At 43.4% G+C, this 16,581-nt stretch overlaps 1 protein-coding gene across 5 annotated transcripts in view; it reads right to left on the bottom strand.

The window, feature by feature from the left end:
• Positions 1-309: 309 nt before the first annotated feature.
• LOC117045703 (alpha-actinin-1) overlaps positions 310-16,581 on the bottom strand; it is a 92,354-nt gene continuing 76,082 nt past the window's right edge. For 2 of the 5 annotated variants that reach the window (XM_033147020.1, XM_033147011.1), the window contains exons 12-21: positions 15,120-15,270; positions 14,375-14,483; positions 13,292-13,432; positions 11,429-11,611; positions 10,616-10,750; positions 8,951-9,130; positions 7,148-7,294; positions 5,653-5,733; positions 3,083-3,241; positions 310-1,222 (exon numbers count right to left, since the gene is read on the bottom strand). In XM_033147020.1, coding sequence (XP_033002911.1) covers positions 1,064-1,222; positions 3,083-3,241; positions 5,653-5,733; positions 7,148-7,294; positions 8,951-9,130; positions 10,616-10,750; positions 11,429-11,611; positions 13,292-13,432; positions 14,375-14,483; positions 15,120-15,270 — 1,445 coding nt within the window. In that variant the 3' untranslated portion in view covers positions 310-1,063. Of the gene's footprint in view, positions 1,223-3,082; positions 3,242-5,052; positions 5,119-5,652; positions 5,734-7,147; positions 7,295-8,950; positions 9,131-10,615; positions 10,751-11,428; positions 11,612-13,291; positions 13,433-14,374; positions 14,484-15,119; positions 15,271-16,581 lie in introns of all 5 variants that reach the window. The other 3 variants (XM_033147040.1, XM_033147030.1, XM_033147049.1) reach the window with 2 other exon arrangements.

Here is a 16,581-nt window from a genome sequence, read left to right as displayed (position 1 = left end):
ACTGCTGGAAAAAAGCTGCAAGTTCCAGCAATGTGCACACATCATGTTTGGTCCAAGTTTATCTTTCATTATCTTAAGTTTATCTCCATTTGAAGCAGTAATATCAGCCACATAAACTTCAATACAATTCCAAAGCAGAGTGGAGGAGGGGAAATCACTTTGGTGTCTTGCATTTAAGAAAACAGGTTAAAAAAATGAACATCAGAATAATATACAAAAAACCCTCCAAGCTACCAATGCTGAATAGTGTTGGAAAGCCTTTCTGGTTATAGAGAAACAAGTTAGCTAGACAAAAGAATGAAGTCTGGATTTGTTATCACAATAAGTTTTCTTTTTAATATGGTCTGTGACAAGCAATATCAAAGATGCCAACTCTCAAGCGCCATGTTTGGAAACCAGACAACTTTCAGCAACAACACAAAGTAGGCATATTGCAATTTTAATTAAATATGAAAACATGAGCTGTGTACATTATTTTTCCCTAAAAAACACAGCAATTTCAAAAAGTTTTATTGTAAAATATTTTCATGAAACAAGTGAACCAGCAATACATGCACTTGTGTGCCTCCGCCTCTTTAAAATAAATGTGATAAGGAAATAGAGACAGGTGTGGGGGGAAAGTGGCGCTGGGCTTGGGGTTGTATCTTAGGATGGGACGCAGCAGTGAACTCCGTTTCCTATGTCTGAATGGCAAGAAGAAGAAAAACAAACCGCATACATCTTGTGTAATACTTTTAACATTTTCTATTTACGCTTCAATCCTGGAGAAAAAATACTTTTTTTCTGTAATAAAATACGTTTGCCGATATGTAACTTCTTTTTCTGCAGAAAATAATTTCGTAAACCGTCATCTTTTAGGGGCATGATAAACTGTTTCGTTTCAACATTTCCCCCTCTGCTGCCCCAACCCCCACCCCAAATGGGATCTGGTATCTCAAGTGGAAACAGAAAGGGCAGAGGGGAGGGGAGAGAAAAGGCAGAGCAGAGCCCGCTTTGCAAACAGAAAGAAAAGTGCTCCTGGATGGGAGAGGGTAAGGATGTGTGGTGGATAGATAGGTAATAGTTAAAGGTCACTTTCGCCATAGAGAGCTGTAGAGAAAGACATGTAGTCCAGGGCACCAGGTACAGAATCCAGCCCGGTATAAGGTGCCATTCTAGCAATGCAATATTCAGCTTGATCAGGAGGCAGTTCCCGCCGCAATTCATCCACAGTGATATAATTCTGTAAGAGAACAGAGGGTTGTCCTTTTTATTTTAACTCGATGAGGCAGACGTGATTTTATTAATGTAAATTGCATTTATTTCCATATTAAATACAGTCGTATCTTGGAAGTTCAACAGAATCCGCTCCGGAAGTCCATTCAACTTCCAAAACATTCGAAAACCAAATTGCGGCTTCTGATTGGCTGCAGGAAGCTTCAGAAGCTGTGGAAGCCCCGTCAGACGTTTGGGTTCCAAAAGAACATTTGCAAACCGGGACAATCACTTCCGGGTTTGCGGCGTTTGGGAGCCAAAACGTCTGAGTTCCAGGGCGTTTGGGATCCAAGGTACGACTGTAGTGGCTTTATTTGATATGCATTTCCTGTGTTTCTGTTGCTTCCCAATTGGGGTGCAGCATCTTTTATAATTTGTAATATTAGGACAGGGATGAGGAACCTTTTTGGCTCCACAGGCAAGGTCCTTATCCATCAACTAATGTCACAAATTACTTGAGGTGATCTGGTGTTTTGAAGTCCTGAAAGCAGCAGGTAGCAAGGTGTAGCTAACAGTAAGTCGTCCCCCCCTTCATTTCAAAGGAAAAAATCTTCCTGTTGGCAGGACCTTGCTGTCTGCCATGCGGAAAACCTACCCGAGCAGGTTCAGGTGTGTGTGAGAGAGTTCCCTGCAGAGAGTTCTCACATGCACCCAGACCAGTCAGGATCACCCTGCCATCAGCCAATGTGCATATGGAGTTCTGCTTATTACTGGAGGCTACCTTAAATCACTTTGGCCAAACTGCGGGAGGCAGTGGAGGATAGGGGTGCCTGGCGTGCTCTGGTCCATGGGGGTCACAAAGAGTCGGACACGACTGAACGACTGAACAACAACAAAACCTTAAATCACTTTGCAAAAAACGGTGTTTGCAAATGCTCCTCCTTTTAGCTTGTGGGCAGGCTGTCTCAGTGGGATGGAAAGGGAGACTCCTCTCCCTTATCCTGCTGCCACCACCCCACTGGAGTAAAAAAAAGAAGAAGTGTGAGCTGCTTCAAACAGCACATTTACAAAGAGCTTTAAACTCCACCCATCAGCTAATGAGTGGGGATTAAAGCCTGCTCCCTTGGCTGTATGATCTTGTTCCCTACTGGGAACAGGGCATACAGCCAAATGCAGAATTAAACCCTGTCTTCTGACCCATCAGCTGACGACACTTGTGTCCAGTGGTTGTGTGGGTTGGAGGGAAATGGCCTTGCAGGCCAAATTGGGCCAAATTACCATAAGCAAAAACAGGTTGTGTTAATGTTTCAGCCAACACATGCCTAAAATCTTTATTTGAAAAAACCCAGGTTATATTTTTACATTTCAGCTGTCACATGGAAGCGCTGACATGTAGCACAGCTCAGCGAAGAGCAGAGAGACAAGGTCAGACAGGAAACTTGCAGCTAGCAGTTTTATTAAGAATCAGAACAGAAACATATGGAGACTCATGACATATGCTCCCTCAGCATAAGCTGTTGCTCAGGGTGTCTTCCTGCTCCCCATCTAGTCTATTTTCTATGTGTCATATCCCTCCCTCTGCCTACAGTGAGTCCCAAGGGACCTTCTCTATGTCTGCCTCATTTTCTGCTCTATTACATGAAGTGCCTTGTTTTGGGAGTGGGAGAAGGAGCTGGCAAGTTTTCAACTCCAGTATCTCCCAGTTGTTGTTGTTCTCCTCCTCTGGGGTGTGTTTGGTCATCCAACACCAAGATCCCGGGTTTAAATTGTCTTCCTTGGCACTCTCCCTGGGGAGCTCTTGGTCAGGCTGTTTCCACCACTCCTCATCTAGCCAGTCCCTGACATCACCAATCCTAAAACCATGTAGTGCACAAAAGTCTGAACTCACTTTATCTCCAGCCAGGATCTTGAAAGAGGCCATAACTTGGTCAGCTGTGTCGGTATCTGCAGTTTCCCGGGACATGAAATCAATGAAGGCTTGGAACGTTACTACTCCGATGCGGTTGGGGTCTACAATGCTCATAATTCGAGCAAACTCTGCTTCGCCCTGGACAATGATACAAGAGTTAGCAACAATTCAATCTACTGGTGACAGGAAAGGATGAAATAGGCATTTGTTATGGAAACACACCATAGCCTAGAGCAGTCTTTCCCAAACTGGCCACCCCCCAGTGATGTTTTGGACTACAACCCCCATCTTCTTCAACAATTGCTGCTCTGGTTGGGCCTGATGGGAGTTGTAGTCCAAACCATCTGGAGGGCACGAAGTTCAGGAAGCCTGTTCTAGAATGTAGCACTTGAAGAATTAATTGAAGTAGTTTGACTGCATTTGAAGTTATAAGGAAGACAAGCTCATAAATGTTTGGCACCGAGTAGTATTCTCATGACACCCAAAGAATGGGGCTGCTACACTTTATCACAGGTCTGATAAGACAGCAACCAATGGAAGCCAATGACATAACTGCTTCAGGTAGAGACATTCCTCAAGCTCCAACCAAACATTGCCCAAGTGCCTTATTATTGTTATGCTGCTGCTGTTGTGTGTGGGCACTGCATGGCACCAAGTCCGCAATAAGCTGTTGGGTAGAAACGCCCTTTTTATAGGAAGGGAAACACAATAAAAGTACCCGTGATGGTTTCATGGCTAGGAAACAGGGTTAACAAAAGCTGATCTCACTGGAGATTAAGATTCACCATATTTCACACATTAGAACTGGGTGCTTGAGAACTGTAACATGTTCATTAGCAACTTCCTTTTCCCTCTTTATAATTTTTTTGGCAAGAATAAGCCTAGGGGCTGATTTGCATGTTATTGCTGAATTCCACCCCCTCCTTTTTTCTAGCCCATGCAACTGGGCTATGCACATGAGCAGTGTAACATGTGGGGTAGCAAAATTCACAGAATTCAGTTGCAGCAGCTTGCATGAATGGTGCAAGCTCCAGACCAAAGATTTGAGATCACAGAGTCTGATGAAGATAAACTCAGTGGCCCTGTGACAGCTAAAACTAGTAGTACTGCCAGATATGAGATTATATTACGAGGCATCCTATCTCTGCTCGTTGAAAGAATGGATAACTTTGGAAAATACACTTCTTTGGAAAATAGTACTGCACTCTTAGTACTACTAATTTTAGCTGCCATGGGGCCACTGGGACTTATGGGTGGAATGTAGGCAGTATGGGAAGGCATAGACCGCTACCATATCCTCTACCCCTTCAATTGATGGCTACAACTAATTTCCCTTCCAACGACTTCCACCAGCATAGCTTCTGTTCCAGAAAAATGTGAGTATACAGTTGCCCTGTGGGATTGCAGTTCTGTGTACACTTTCCGTGGAATAAGCCCCACTAACTACCATAGGAGTTTCTTCTGAGTAAAGATGGTGTGCCTTACAGGGGCGTAGGAAGGGGGGCAGTGGGGGCGGTCTGCCCCAGGTGTCATCACCGAGGAGGGTGACATTTGGTGTGCCGCCCGCCCGCAACTCCCTTTTTACAGCAGACGGACAAGAGCGAAGGGTTGTTGTGTGAGCCGCTCACAATGAATCAGCAACAAATGCATAATTACAACGCAAAAACAAAGCAAAATGGCCATGGGAGGACAAGGCTTGGACATTGTTTTGTTCTACTTATTCAGAGGTCAACCAGGAATCAGTTTGGATTATATTCTGATTCCTCTTCCAAAAATAAAGTATCAAGTCAATCTAGTTTGTGAATAAATATGCCACTGATGCCACAGATTTTATTCACAAGTCACGGGGCTGACAAAGCTTTACCTGGTTTCACTGGCAGTATGCCCTTTTCTCATTTAAGGGTCAAATATACCATTGTGAATAGAAGGGGCAGATGCTTCTACATTACCATATTGTAACCAATGGAGATAAGGCAGGTGCGGAAATCTTCAGCATCCATCATGCCAGTCTTCTTCTACACAGTCATAAAGGGATGGAAGAATGAAAGGGAAAAGAGAGGAATGGAAAGTAGAGATGAACTCACGGAAGGTGTTAAAAGAATGGATTTGAATGAAGGAAAAATGGAAGATGAGATATATTGAACAACAAAAGAAAATATGAAAATAATTTGAAGGGGGAAAAAGAGAGAGATGGATTCATTCCATTGAAAATAAAGAAGCAGATGAAAGTTTAAGGATTGCCAAGAAGAAGAAAAAGGTACCGATAGGAAGATAATTTTTTTTAAAAACGGAGAAGGGAAAGGAAGGCAAGAAGAGTTTTAGGGAATCAAGCAAATGGAATGTGTAACCGAGAAGAGAAAAATTGATTTGACAGTGCATAAAGAAAAGAATGGAATTATGACAGAACATACAATAGTATGCAGAAATATGCACAATAAAATATAAGAAACATTGACAAGACGGATTAAAACAAAAAAGAAGAGAAGGGAGAAATATGTTATTCCCTTATGGTTTGATATTTGCCTGAGTTCCTTGCTAGCATTCAGTACCTGTGCATCGTTTCCAATATCGTAACCCAAGCTGATGAGGCAGGCTTTGAATTCCTCAGGGCCAAGTGTGCCGGAGTGGTCCTGGTTAGGCAGTGCGCCAGCCAGCAGGGCATGCAGTGCCAGTGGGGTGGTGGTATAAGATGAAGAAGAGAAGGAGAACAAGAAAGGGGCAAGGAGAGGAGGAGGAGGAGGGAGTGCACCATGCAGCAGGTGGAGAGAGATTCGGGGGAGAACGGCATGCAGAGAAATAAAACAGGGGAAGAAATAAAAAGTGCACAAGGTTAGATACCGTGTTCACATTTCGTATTGTGCTAATGCTGCCTTTTCTTTTTTTTTCTTTTGCACTTCTTTCTCACAAAACATGACCATGCCAGGGATAAATGTTTGCTTTGAAGACTGCTCTTCATTAGAAACAATTACATTTTCTTCAACAAGCTTAGAAGCAAAACATTTATTGAGCCACCCGGACTGCAGGGAAGCATTGGGCACATTTGGAATATCCTGTTGTTTGAAGCATCTTTGCGCTTAGAGGAGCCGTGGATTTAGAAGAACATGTGAGTTCATGTAGTTTAGAGTGGCCACAACTCTGCAGCCATTTTTAGTCCAAAAGTTTACTGTTGCAACAGAACTCGGACCAAGTCTCCTGATTGATGTTCCCTGCACTGAAAACTAGACCTTTGTCTTTAACTTAGACATTTACCCAGAGATATGACACAATATTAACTTGCCTTTGTATTTTCTAAATTGTAAAAAACAACAACAACAAAAACAACTCACATAGTGAATATAAGCTACCGGTACATTAAAATGCAAGTGAGATAGAGCACACCTAAAAGCTACACACTATTAGCGCATGAAGTGACTACATTTTTTTACAGCCATTCAGTGCAGCCAGCTGTCTTCCTTTGTGCTGTTGCTGACATACAGTATTTTGTCTGGATTCAGTGGCTTTATCTGAATATTGTTCCATGCAAGGTTAGCCTCGGTCTTTCTGAGGCAAAAACCTTAAGAACAATCCAGAAGGAAGAACGTGAAGCACAGGCAGTGTGGCCTGAATAAGAGGTGTACTGGCAGTGATACCTGACCTGTGAGCTTACACATGTAGAATATTTGTACTGCAATGAGTTATCACTGTACATTTTCTAATGGATTGATAACATACAAGAGCTTTGCTAGGAAGTGGCATGTAATCAAGTTAAACAAACAAACAAACAACCCCACGACCATTAGCTACTCTCACGGAGGCTCATTAGGTTAATGTAGCCATTTCTATTAAATTTGAGAAGGGTTTGAGAATCAAAGAGATACGTTTGTGTTAGCATTTCCTTTGAGCCCCCAAACACTTTAATGTTAATGGATTCTGCCACATTTTTAAATTTTTTTACTTGAGCTGTGGTTTCACAAGGAGAATCTGAGCCTTGGTTTCCATTCACTTCTATGGAGAAACTCTCTGAAGTTACAGGCACTACTAATCTCCACCATCCCAACCACTTACCCTGTCAAAGTGGTTGAAGGAGGCGCGGAATTCATTCATCTGCTCCTGGCTGATTCCTTTGGCATCCCGAGTCAGAATCTGGTTTTCCACTTCATTGGTAGTCCTAGCAATTGTTGTGAGGAGCTGCTCCCAGCCCACTCTGATGTGCTGGAGGAGAAAAAACGATTTCCCGCCTACATTTTAAGTTGAGAAGCAGCATCTGGGGACTAGTCAAAATGCAGTAAAGAGATTGTAGACTTGGAAAATGTGCTGCTCAGTAGGAAGAGGAAGCACATGGTGATGCTGGTTGTAGATAATGGGAGTTGTAGTCCAAAACATCTGGAGGGCTCCAGGTTGGGGAAAGCTGATCTAGGTTTTCATTTAAATCAAGGGTAGGCCTAATCCAGCCCACTAGACCTCTCTATGCAATCCACAGCACTCCCTCAGCTTCTCCAGGTGTGTGCACATTGATGTGAGCCATCAGAGAAGTGGGGAGGACATAATTTTCATCCACCGAATGGTACTATGGGTGGAAGGTTTTCCCTCTACATGGGGATGGAAATTGCCTATTGCTCCTCAGCACTCCAGCCACCTGTTCTTCCTGATCACGTATCATGGGTAGAGAGGTTTAAACTGCCTGGCACCCTGTGATGGAGAAGAAAACCACCATGTGTGCCAAGGAGTTGTAGGGAATTTTCATCTCTATTGCCATGCACTGAAGGTTTAAACCTCCCCACCCAGCCAGCTGCAACGGGGATGAAATTGGACCCTCCATGCTCCTCAGATGGTCTGTGCCAATCGGCTGAGAAGTGAAAAAAGAATGATTCTCGTTCCCATCCTAGCACTGCAGTGGGTATGGAAATATCCTCCTTCCTAGCTGATCTACATCGATGAGTTCAGGAGCTGGGGGTGGTGATGAGCTTTCCACTGGAGCAATGTAGCCCCTGGCCCCAGTTCCTACCCCACATTTAGACAATGCTGATAAGAAACTGCTTCTAACACAGAATACCTCTTTTATTTGATTGATTGATTGATTGAAATTATATACAATCATACCTTGGGTTCCGGCTGCTTCAGGTTGTGCGATTTCGGGTTGCACACCACGCCAAACCCAGAAGTACCGGAACGGGTTATTTCCGGGTTCTGGCACTCATGCATGCACAGAAACGCTCAATTGTGACCCGTGCGTGCGCAGATGCAGTGCTGTGGGTTGTGAACGTGCCTCCCGCACGGATTACGTTCGCAACCTGAGCATCCACTGTACTGCCCTATACCCGGAGGTCTCAGGGCAGTTCACAGAAAAGATCACAATATTTAAAATATATTGTCATTATATCCACTTTAATAGGTAATTCTTTCCAATTAAACAGCTGGCAAGCTCCAGCTACTGCCCACTCACACTTCCATGGACTCCTTCGACTTGTCTGCAGTGTTGTTCCTACACGTTTAAGGTTGCTGCCTCAAACCTGTAATCCCTTATGTGCCGGCCAGTCCACATTATGTGAGGACCTTATTCCTCACAGTCATAACATTCTATCTTGGCTGCAAACTATGGGCCTTAAGCAAAGGTGAATCCAGTGGGGTCCCAGACTGTGCTACTGAACGTTATATCAGTCACCCTCTCTGATTTAATTTGCACAAGTTAAGGCTTTAGCTAGAAGTGTTGTATGTCAATATCTGTTCACATCCTCATGGCTAGTCAGTGCTACTAGTTTAGCACCCTTTCCACCAACATCAGTTTAATCAAGAGCAGGGTTGGGTGCCTCAGAGTATTACTCCTTGCATGCCTGGGCTATACCAGGACAGACTTCCCCTGGCCTTTACCTCCATAGTGTAGTTGGTGTGCTTGTTGTCAAAGATGAGTGCCTCTTGAATCTGTTGGTGATCTCCCTCCAGCTGATCAATCTTTGGTTTGTAATTCACAATGCTCTTCTCGTATTGCCGCAGGTGATTGAGCTGGTCCTCCAGAGTCCCGTGCATCTCGATGGAGATGCGGCCAATCTCCTGCACGAGCCCAAAGGAAATGAGCAGATGAGTGACAAGTTTCAACATGTAAAGCATTTGTCTGCAACTGTTCCCTAAATGGACTAAAACATGCTTTAACCACAGGCCTTGACATCTCAAGGGGGAAAGAGCTTTGCTTGCAGGTTTTTCAGAGAACAGGTAAACAAAACCGAGTCGCTGGAATAATTCACTGCAGCTCTACGGAGTTAAATATTTAACACCAACTGAAGACCTGCCCAGCTGTGTTAAGGGCTTTTGGAAGATAAATTTGTTTCCTTTTTAGCACAGTTACAAAACTATCCAAATCCCTTGCTCAGTGTTGCTGGTGGAGGGGTGGGTTTAGGTGGAGGTGTCCCTCCACTGGCTGGGGCCATTGCACAAATCTTCAATATGGCTAAAGCACAGGCTGTTGGGAAGCTATCATTGGTGGTGTTCCCACCAGTGGTAACTGGTATAAGGCTCTGAAATGAGGCATTACAGGTGGGGTGGAGGCAGAGCCGGGTGGGGGTGTAGGTAGGGATAGATCCACTGGATCCATTCCAAAGAGGGGAGATGAACTGGCCCAGGAAGAAAACCTCAAAGTCACCCACTGTGTAAAGAAACGTGGCTCAAAAGGAACTCTGGAGAAGCCCTAAGTTAGGGCTTCATTTATTGGGTACGTATTACAGATCAGTTATACCTGAACCTAGCGGATCTGGAGCTACACATTGTTTTAAAACCATGTGTACTATGGTTGTTAGCAGATGCCCCTGCATGTACCCACACTGTAGGGAAGTTTAAAAACAACAACAGCCAAACAAATATGCACAGTTGCATGTACAATGTGGTCTGAAGCTTCAGTCAGTTGTGGTGTATGTGTTTTAAAACAAATCTGTAGCTAATTCATATGGAGCAAGTCTGGAACATGCACATGCAGACGAAAAATACAAAGCACAAAGTATTCCTAAGGCACATCTCAGTTAATTTAGCACCTACTTAATTTAGCATTTTATTATGGAAAGACACCCTCAATAATTTCTTGTATAAGAATGGTTTTTAAATAAGAAGTAACCATTGGCCATTGAGTATCTTAAACAAAGAACATGTGTATTTATGAAGATTAGTAAGGAGAGAGGAAGAAAGGCCACTTTGCAGGTAAAGCTTAGCGCAGATATACTGGCCCGGGGGTGGGGGTGGGGGAGATTGCAGCCGCTTTGTTCTTCCCCAGTCCTTTAGCTCAGCACAGTGTTGCAGCTAAGCCAAGATCATGGTTAAGCTCTCTCCTCCTCAACCACCGTCTGTAGCCAAGGTTTGTTCTGGAAACTAGCATGTTTGCAAAGTCCCAGTAAGTAAGCCATGGTTTGGGTTTTCATGCTGTGCAAACCAGGCCAAAGAGAGCGGTGACTCCTCTCAGCACAAATCCTTTTCACTGAAAGGATGAGAAGACAATGCCCAACTAGGAGGCTCTTCAACAGAAAAATGGCAGTTTTAAGTATTAGTTTTTACCTCCATCTTGGTTTGGATCCAGGGCCCAATGACATTGGCCTGAGCCCCAAACTGCTTGCGAAGTCTCTCATTATGCTGCTGGCGTGCATGTTCTTCCATCAAAGCCTGGTCCCGCCTGGGAACTAGTTGTCTCACCTTCAGCAAATATGAAAAAAGCTTAGAAAAATTGAGCTTACTGCTGTTAAGCCTTAATAAACACGAAGCGTTCTGAAGTCAGAGAAGCCAAGTTATGTGCACTGTTAATCAAAAGGATAAATCCAGCCCTCTTCTGAACAAGTAGGTATTAAAATAAAAAAAATTCCATTTACATGGATTAATGTCCACAAAGAAAATTAACACCTCCATATCTATTACTGGTGAGACGTAACATCGGAAATGTCAGCAGATCAACCAAAAGTCAAGATGGAATGACAATATTTCTGTAAGTGCTCCAAATAAATTATTTCTACTTGGTGGGAGCGTTGGTGACTTAAGTCATCAGGCCGCTCAATAAATATATATTTCACAGGCGGAAATTATTTCCTACAGCACAAGAATAAAACTGAGTTCAGAATTACCTTTTATAATCTGCACTGTGGATTACTTTCCTGCAAACCAAGAGTCAAGTGGTGCTTGCACAAAATATTATATTGCACATCTAAGAGAATTTCAACTAAGGCTGCAATCCTATGCACCTTTGCTTGGGAGAAGGTTCATTGAATTCAGTGGGATTTACTCCCAAGTAAAAACATCTGGGATTGAGCTGCTTGCCAGAACTCCAAAAGCAGGCTTCCAACCTTGAAGAATAATTGCCAAGCCTAGAAAGCAACTCACGTGGTCCCATTTGCCATTGATTTCCTGTGGGGTGATGGTGGTGTAGGGGTTGGTTCCTGCCATGTTGACATGGTAGGTCTGAACGATTTTTGACACTTCGTTGTGGATCCCTAGAATGGCTTGTCGCTCCTTGTCTGCATCTGGCAAGGTAGCTTTGAACTGTTCATGGGCTGTGGTCAATCCCTGAGGAAACAGAAAAAAACACAAAAACAATTTTTTTAAAAGAACAAGCCCATTCCCCATAATGGTGCATTATAAAACACCAGCACAGGATGGAAGAATCTGTGTGTGCAACAGGACATTGGAATAATTTAAACAGTGCGCTGGATGTCAGTGAAAGATTCTCTTTTCCACAAATGAGAATTATAAAGGCAGGGGACTGCACTGGAGCAGTGGAAAATTAAATTGTGCAGCAAATAAAACTATCTACTGCATGACCACTGAAGGACACGCTGGAAAGATTTTAAGGCAAGAGTGCCAAAAGCACATTTCCTTTTTAGTATTTTTGGAGGCCATTTTCTTACATCAGTTAGGGGTTGGGCTCTAGCATTTCTGGGTTGCAGGCAGGGATGGGGGAAAGCTCCCCTTTGGTAGTAGATGGTTTAGCATAGGAGAGGGTCTATTCAGAAGCAAGCCCTGCTGAGTTCAACAGGGCTTCCTGTTACATATGTTGGTGTCAGACTGCAGGCTTAAGGCATTACTTACTTAAGAATACATGTTTTCCAAAGAGAAAGATGCCTAAACCCCAAGAGATGGCAAACTGTGGCTCTCAAGATATTGTTGGACTACAACTCCCATCAAGCCTGACCACTGGCCATGTTGGCTGGGGCTGATGGGAGCTGGAGTCCCACAACCCCTGGAGGGCAAAGGTTCCCCATTCCTGCAGTATCTGATCTTCGAAGCCTATTATTTTATTACTTTTATTTTATTAACCTGGAAAAACTGTCTGCGGGAGCAGACAAATACCGGCTCCCTCGGCCTGTAAACCCAGAGTTGTTTGCAACTGGACTTAATTGTCAGGGGTCCCTTTACCTTCACCTTTAAAGTTGTTGAAGGATGACAGGGCAGTTTCTCAATCCTTAGCATAGGGAATGGCTATGACTAACCAGAAGTGAGAAAAGCACTTTTTATGTGTTCAGGAGGCACTTTTTGCTGCACATTACTAAACATATGCCAGGTTTTTTTGCAAATGCTGCAGAAAACAGATTAAGTTGTTGAGACCTGGAATTAACATAGCCCTGATCACTGAATCAAAAGGGTTAGGTGAGAACAAAGTGTTTATTTTCGGAACAAGAAACATAATAGATATAGGCTTGGGAAATGGGAATGTATGGGAAATTTTAATTTTTTTGTAATGATTTCCAGAGGCGTAGTTGTGCTATTGCAGCAAAAGTATCAAAGAATCATGTTGTTGTTGTTGTTGTTCAGTCGTTCAGTCGTGTCCGACTCTTCGTGACCCCATGGACCAGAGCACGCCAGGCACGCCTATCCTTCACTGCCTCTCGCAGTTTCATGTTGCACCTTAAAAACTAACAGAATCATGTTGCACCTTAAAAACTAACACATTTATTATGGTCCGTGAAAGCTTATTGCCATACTACATTTGTTAGTTTTTAGCCATAAGACTCATTGCTACTTTTGATTTTTGTGTTTCCTTTTCTCTTTACCTCACTTCATTTGCTTCGGTTTGTATATCTAACAGGCAGAGGGAACCATCCAATCTTTCCCACCAATTTACAGGCAGTTGCTATTACCTGCCTGAACTGTTGAGAGAAGGTGATTTATTTCCATTGCTGATATTTTGCACCCTATGAACAAGAGCCAAAGATGAATATGGCTTATCCAGTGAGAGAGGGTACATACCTGGATCTCCTCAATGGTATGGACTATGAAGGTGTCCTGAAGATCTTCCATGGCCCCCTCCATCCAGTTATTGAAAGGGGCAGCTCTTTTGGCATATTCTAGATACAGCTGGTCAATTGTCTCCAGCAATTTTTCTGTTCTCTAGGAAATCCACCCAGATAAAGAAGTTAGGCACCTTAAATTCCCCCCCACACTCCCCCTGTCCTAATGACATTCCCTCTTTTGTTACTCCTCGCAGTCCTTTCTCCTAGTTAAAGAAGCTGTAATTTACGTATGTATTTATTTAATTTATATGCCACCATTCTTCCCAAAGCAATCCAAGCAAAAGACTTAACATTATTGGCGTCTAAAACAGTACACCTGCCCTTTCCCCACAGCCCACAGAACCACAGTTAGGAAGCAGTTTCAAGTTACAGATTTTTTTCTCCAAGCTTTTTTTTATTATCAAAGAATTGTTCGCAAAGCAGTTCCCAACCATCAAATCAACAGGAAAATCGATTTTAAAAATTCATTTGATTTATGATACAGCATTTAAAAGCAATGAATAAACCACTGTAAAACACCATAAAATCTAAAACTAGAACATCATAAAATCTAAAACTAGGCCTTCTTGGTAGTGGTGCCAGGCATAAAACAAAGCAAGTCCATCATAAGCCTGGCACCACTACCAAGAAGACGCTATCTTGCATCCTCATGCAGAAAGTAACACTCACCATGGGAACAACAAGAAGGACCCCCCTCTGCTAATGTCAAAACCTGGGCAGGATGGATATTGGGAGTAGGCCTGGGCGATATATCAATATATCGCCCAGGACTGCTATGAGGAGCAGACCGCAATGTCAGCTTCACTCAGCAGTATATTGCTGGTGAAACTGCCACTGCTCCTGAATCCCTCTGCTAGCAGTGTTCGTGGGAAGGAGTCAAGAGTTCCTTCCTCCATCGGGTGCTGGTAGCAGAGAGACCCGGGAGTGGCGGCAGTTTCACCAGCGATATATTGCTGAGGGAAAACGCCACCCCACTCTGCCCTCATACGACACAGAGGGAGAAACAAGCTGTATATGAAACATATGAAGAACTTTTTACCTCCAGGGCTTCTCGTCGTTTCTGGGTCAGGGCCCCAAGGTTATCCCACTGGTCACATATTTTCTGGCACCTGGCATTGACACTTGGGGAATCATAATAATCCAGCTCACTAACAAAAAAAAAAGTTGAAAAAGTGGTTTACCAAACACATTGATAAAAGTTGGTATCTATTCATTTATTTTTTAATGTTGAAACTGAATAACCTGCTAATGCTGTTACAAAGATGAAGAATAAAGCCCTGGCTGGATCAGATCAAAGATCCATCTAGTTCAGTATCCTGATTCTAAAAGTGGTCTCCCACACTTGTTCCCCCCCCCCCACACACCTTGACCTAGCAACTTGTCTTCAGAGGCCTCTGCACACGGATGACAACTCTTACAGGCTCAGGTAAAGCCCCTGTTTGAGCTTGCAGGCAAAATGAACATATAGATGCAGGTATTTAAATATGCACCAATGAAATCTATGCACATCAGTTGTTTAAACTCCTATCGCATTTTGTTAGGTGTCATAGTGAAGAGGTCCCTTTCTCCCCTCACCAACCTACACCCCTCTTTTTGTGCTGTAATCCTTGTCAAGGTTTTCTTTCAAATAAGGGTGCTTCCCTATAGTCTTGCGTCTAAAAAGAACTAGATTTGTCTTTGAGCTCAACAGGTTCCCCAGGCTTGCTGACTGTTGAAAAGGCCACTGTTTGGTTATGTGGTTATGTGTCAAAAGGTGAATCCCATTCGCTAGGTGAAAGCCATACTTGAGTTCTTGAGCAATAGCAGCAATCTGTTCCACACGGTCCTGATGGGCAGCAAGATCACTTTCAAATGCCTCGTGCTTCTTTAACAGGGCCTTGATCTCTGAGAGGGTGGCAGTTTCATAATCCTTCTGCTGCAACATTGCTTCTTTACCTGAAGGGGGTGCCAAAACACAGGAAAAATGAGCAAAAGACCAACAAGGAAGGAGTTTCGAGGAAGTTTTGACAGGGCAGCATATTCTTTCCCCCTCTTTTCCTTCCTTCCTTTTAAGATAGTTTTATTAACTTCCAATATATAACAATTACAAAAAGGGGGGGGGGAGAATTTCAACTTGCTCTCCTCCCCACTTGAGGAAGGATCAATCTAGTTAAATTTGCCCAAATCCAATCTGTGATTTCGGTAATTGCCATTCTTCAGGGTTCTTGCCAAAGTATTTTATAAAAGGGTGCCATATTTCAACAAAATAGTCTACATCATTTATATTAGTCTTTGTGTTCCTCCTCCATGAGAGGACCGGAGGGTGGCAACATGAGAACGGGCATTTTTTGTGGTAGCTCCCCACTTTTGCAATGCTCTCCCAAGGAAATTTAATAAATAGAAAGTAATAATACTTAATAATAATTTAATCAAGCCCAATCCTCAAGGTAACATGAATAAATTTTACCATTACCAGAGATTTGTCTCAGGCTGCCTTTATTTTGACCCATGGGGAAAGCCTTGGATTAAGAACAGGCAATTTTGGGACTGCATAAATTATCTGAGAATTGTAAGCTTCCATATTTTTGCAAGGATGTTCATTAAAAAAAATCTGTCTGCAATTGGGTGCTGTTTTAGGCATTGATGTGCACCCTACAATTTAACACATGCACAGAAAAGAAACACAGTATGTGCTAGTGGACACAAAATACAGCTCTCTGAGAATCTTAGTTTTAATTCTTTAAAAATAAAAACAAAAACAGATCCCTAATGACTAGAAAGACAGGCTTGAAACACCAAGTGAATCTTAGAAGCCTAGAGATCGGCCAGACAAGATCTCCAGGAGTCCCAATATCAGTAACCCACATGGGGAGCAGAAGTGGTTTGCCCAGGTGGGTCAGAGGTGCTGTACTAGCTTCCTGGAAGATGGGTTGCTATTGCCTACCAGGAAGGAGAGGCCCAAGGTGGCAGGGAGGTTGATGCAGCGCAAACTCACTGACAGAAACACCAGGTTAGCACTGCTGGTGCATCTGCACCACACCTACTTCCTGGCTACCTCAGTCCTTTCCCTCTCCCTCCTCCTGGTAAGCGATAATGATTCCCCTGCAGGGAAGCTAACACAGTGGCTGTGCCCCCACTCAGCAAGCTGCTTCTGGTGAGAAGTATTGCTCTTTGGCATAGGCAGATTCCCAGCTTGCAGGTTCTACCTCTCTCTCTCTCTCACACACACACAAGCATTTCTGGTTTCTTTATTCATTGCTATTGAGA

The sequence above is a fragment of the Lacerta agilis genome, chromosome 1 (genome assembly GCF_009819535.1).
Source record: "Lacerta agilis isolate rLacAgi1 chromosome 1, rLacAgi1.pri, whole genome shotgun sequence".
Classification (NCBI taxonomy): domain Eukaryota; kingdom Metazoa; phylum Chordata; class Lepidosauria; order Squamata; family Lacertidae; genus Lacerta; species Lacerta agilis.
Note: the sequence above shows the minus strand (reverse complement) of the source record. Positions and strands in the feature narration are given on the sequence as shown.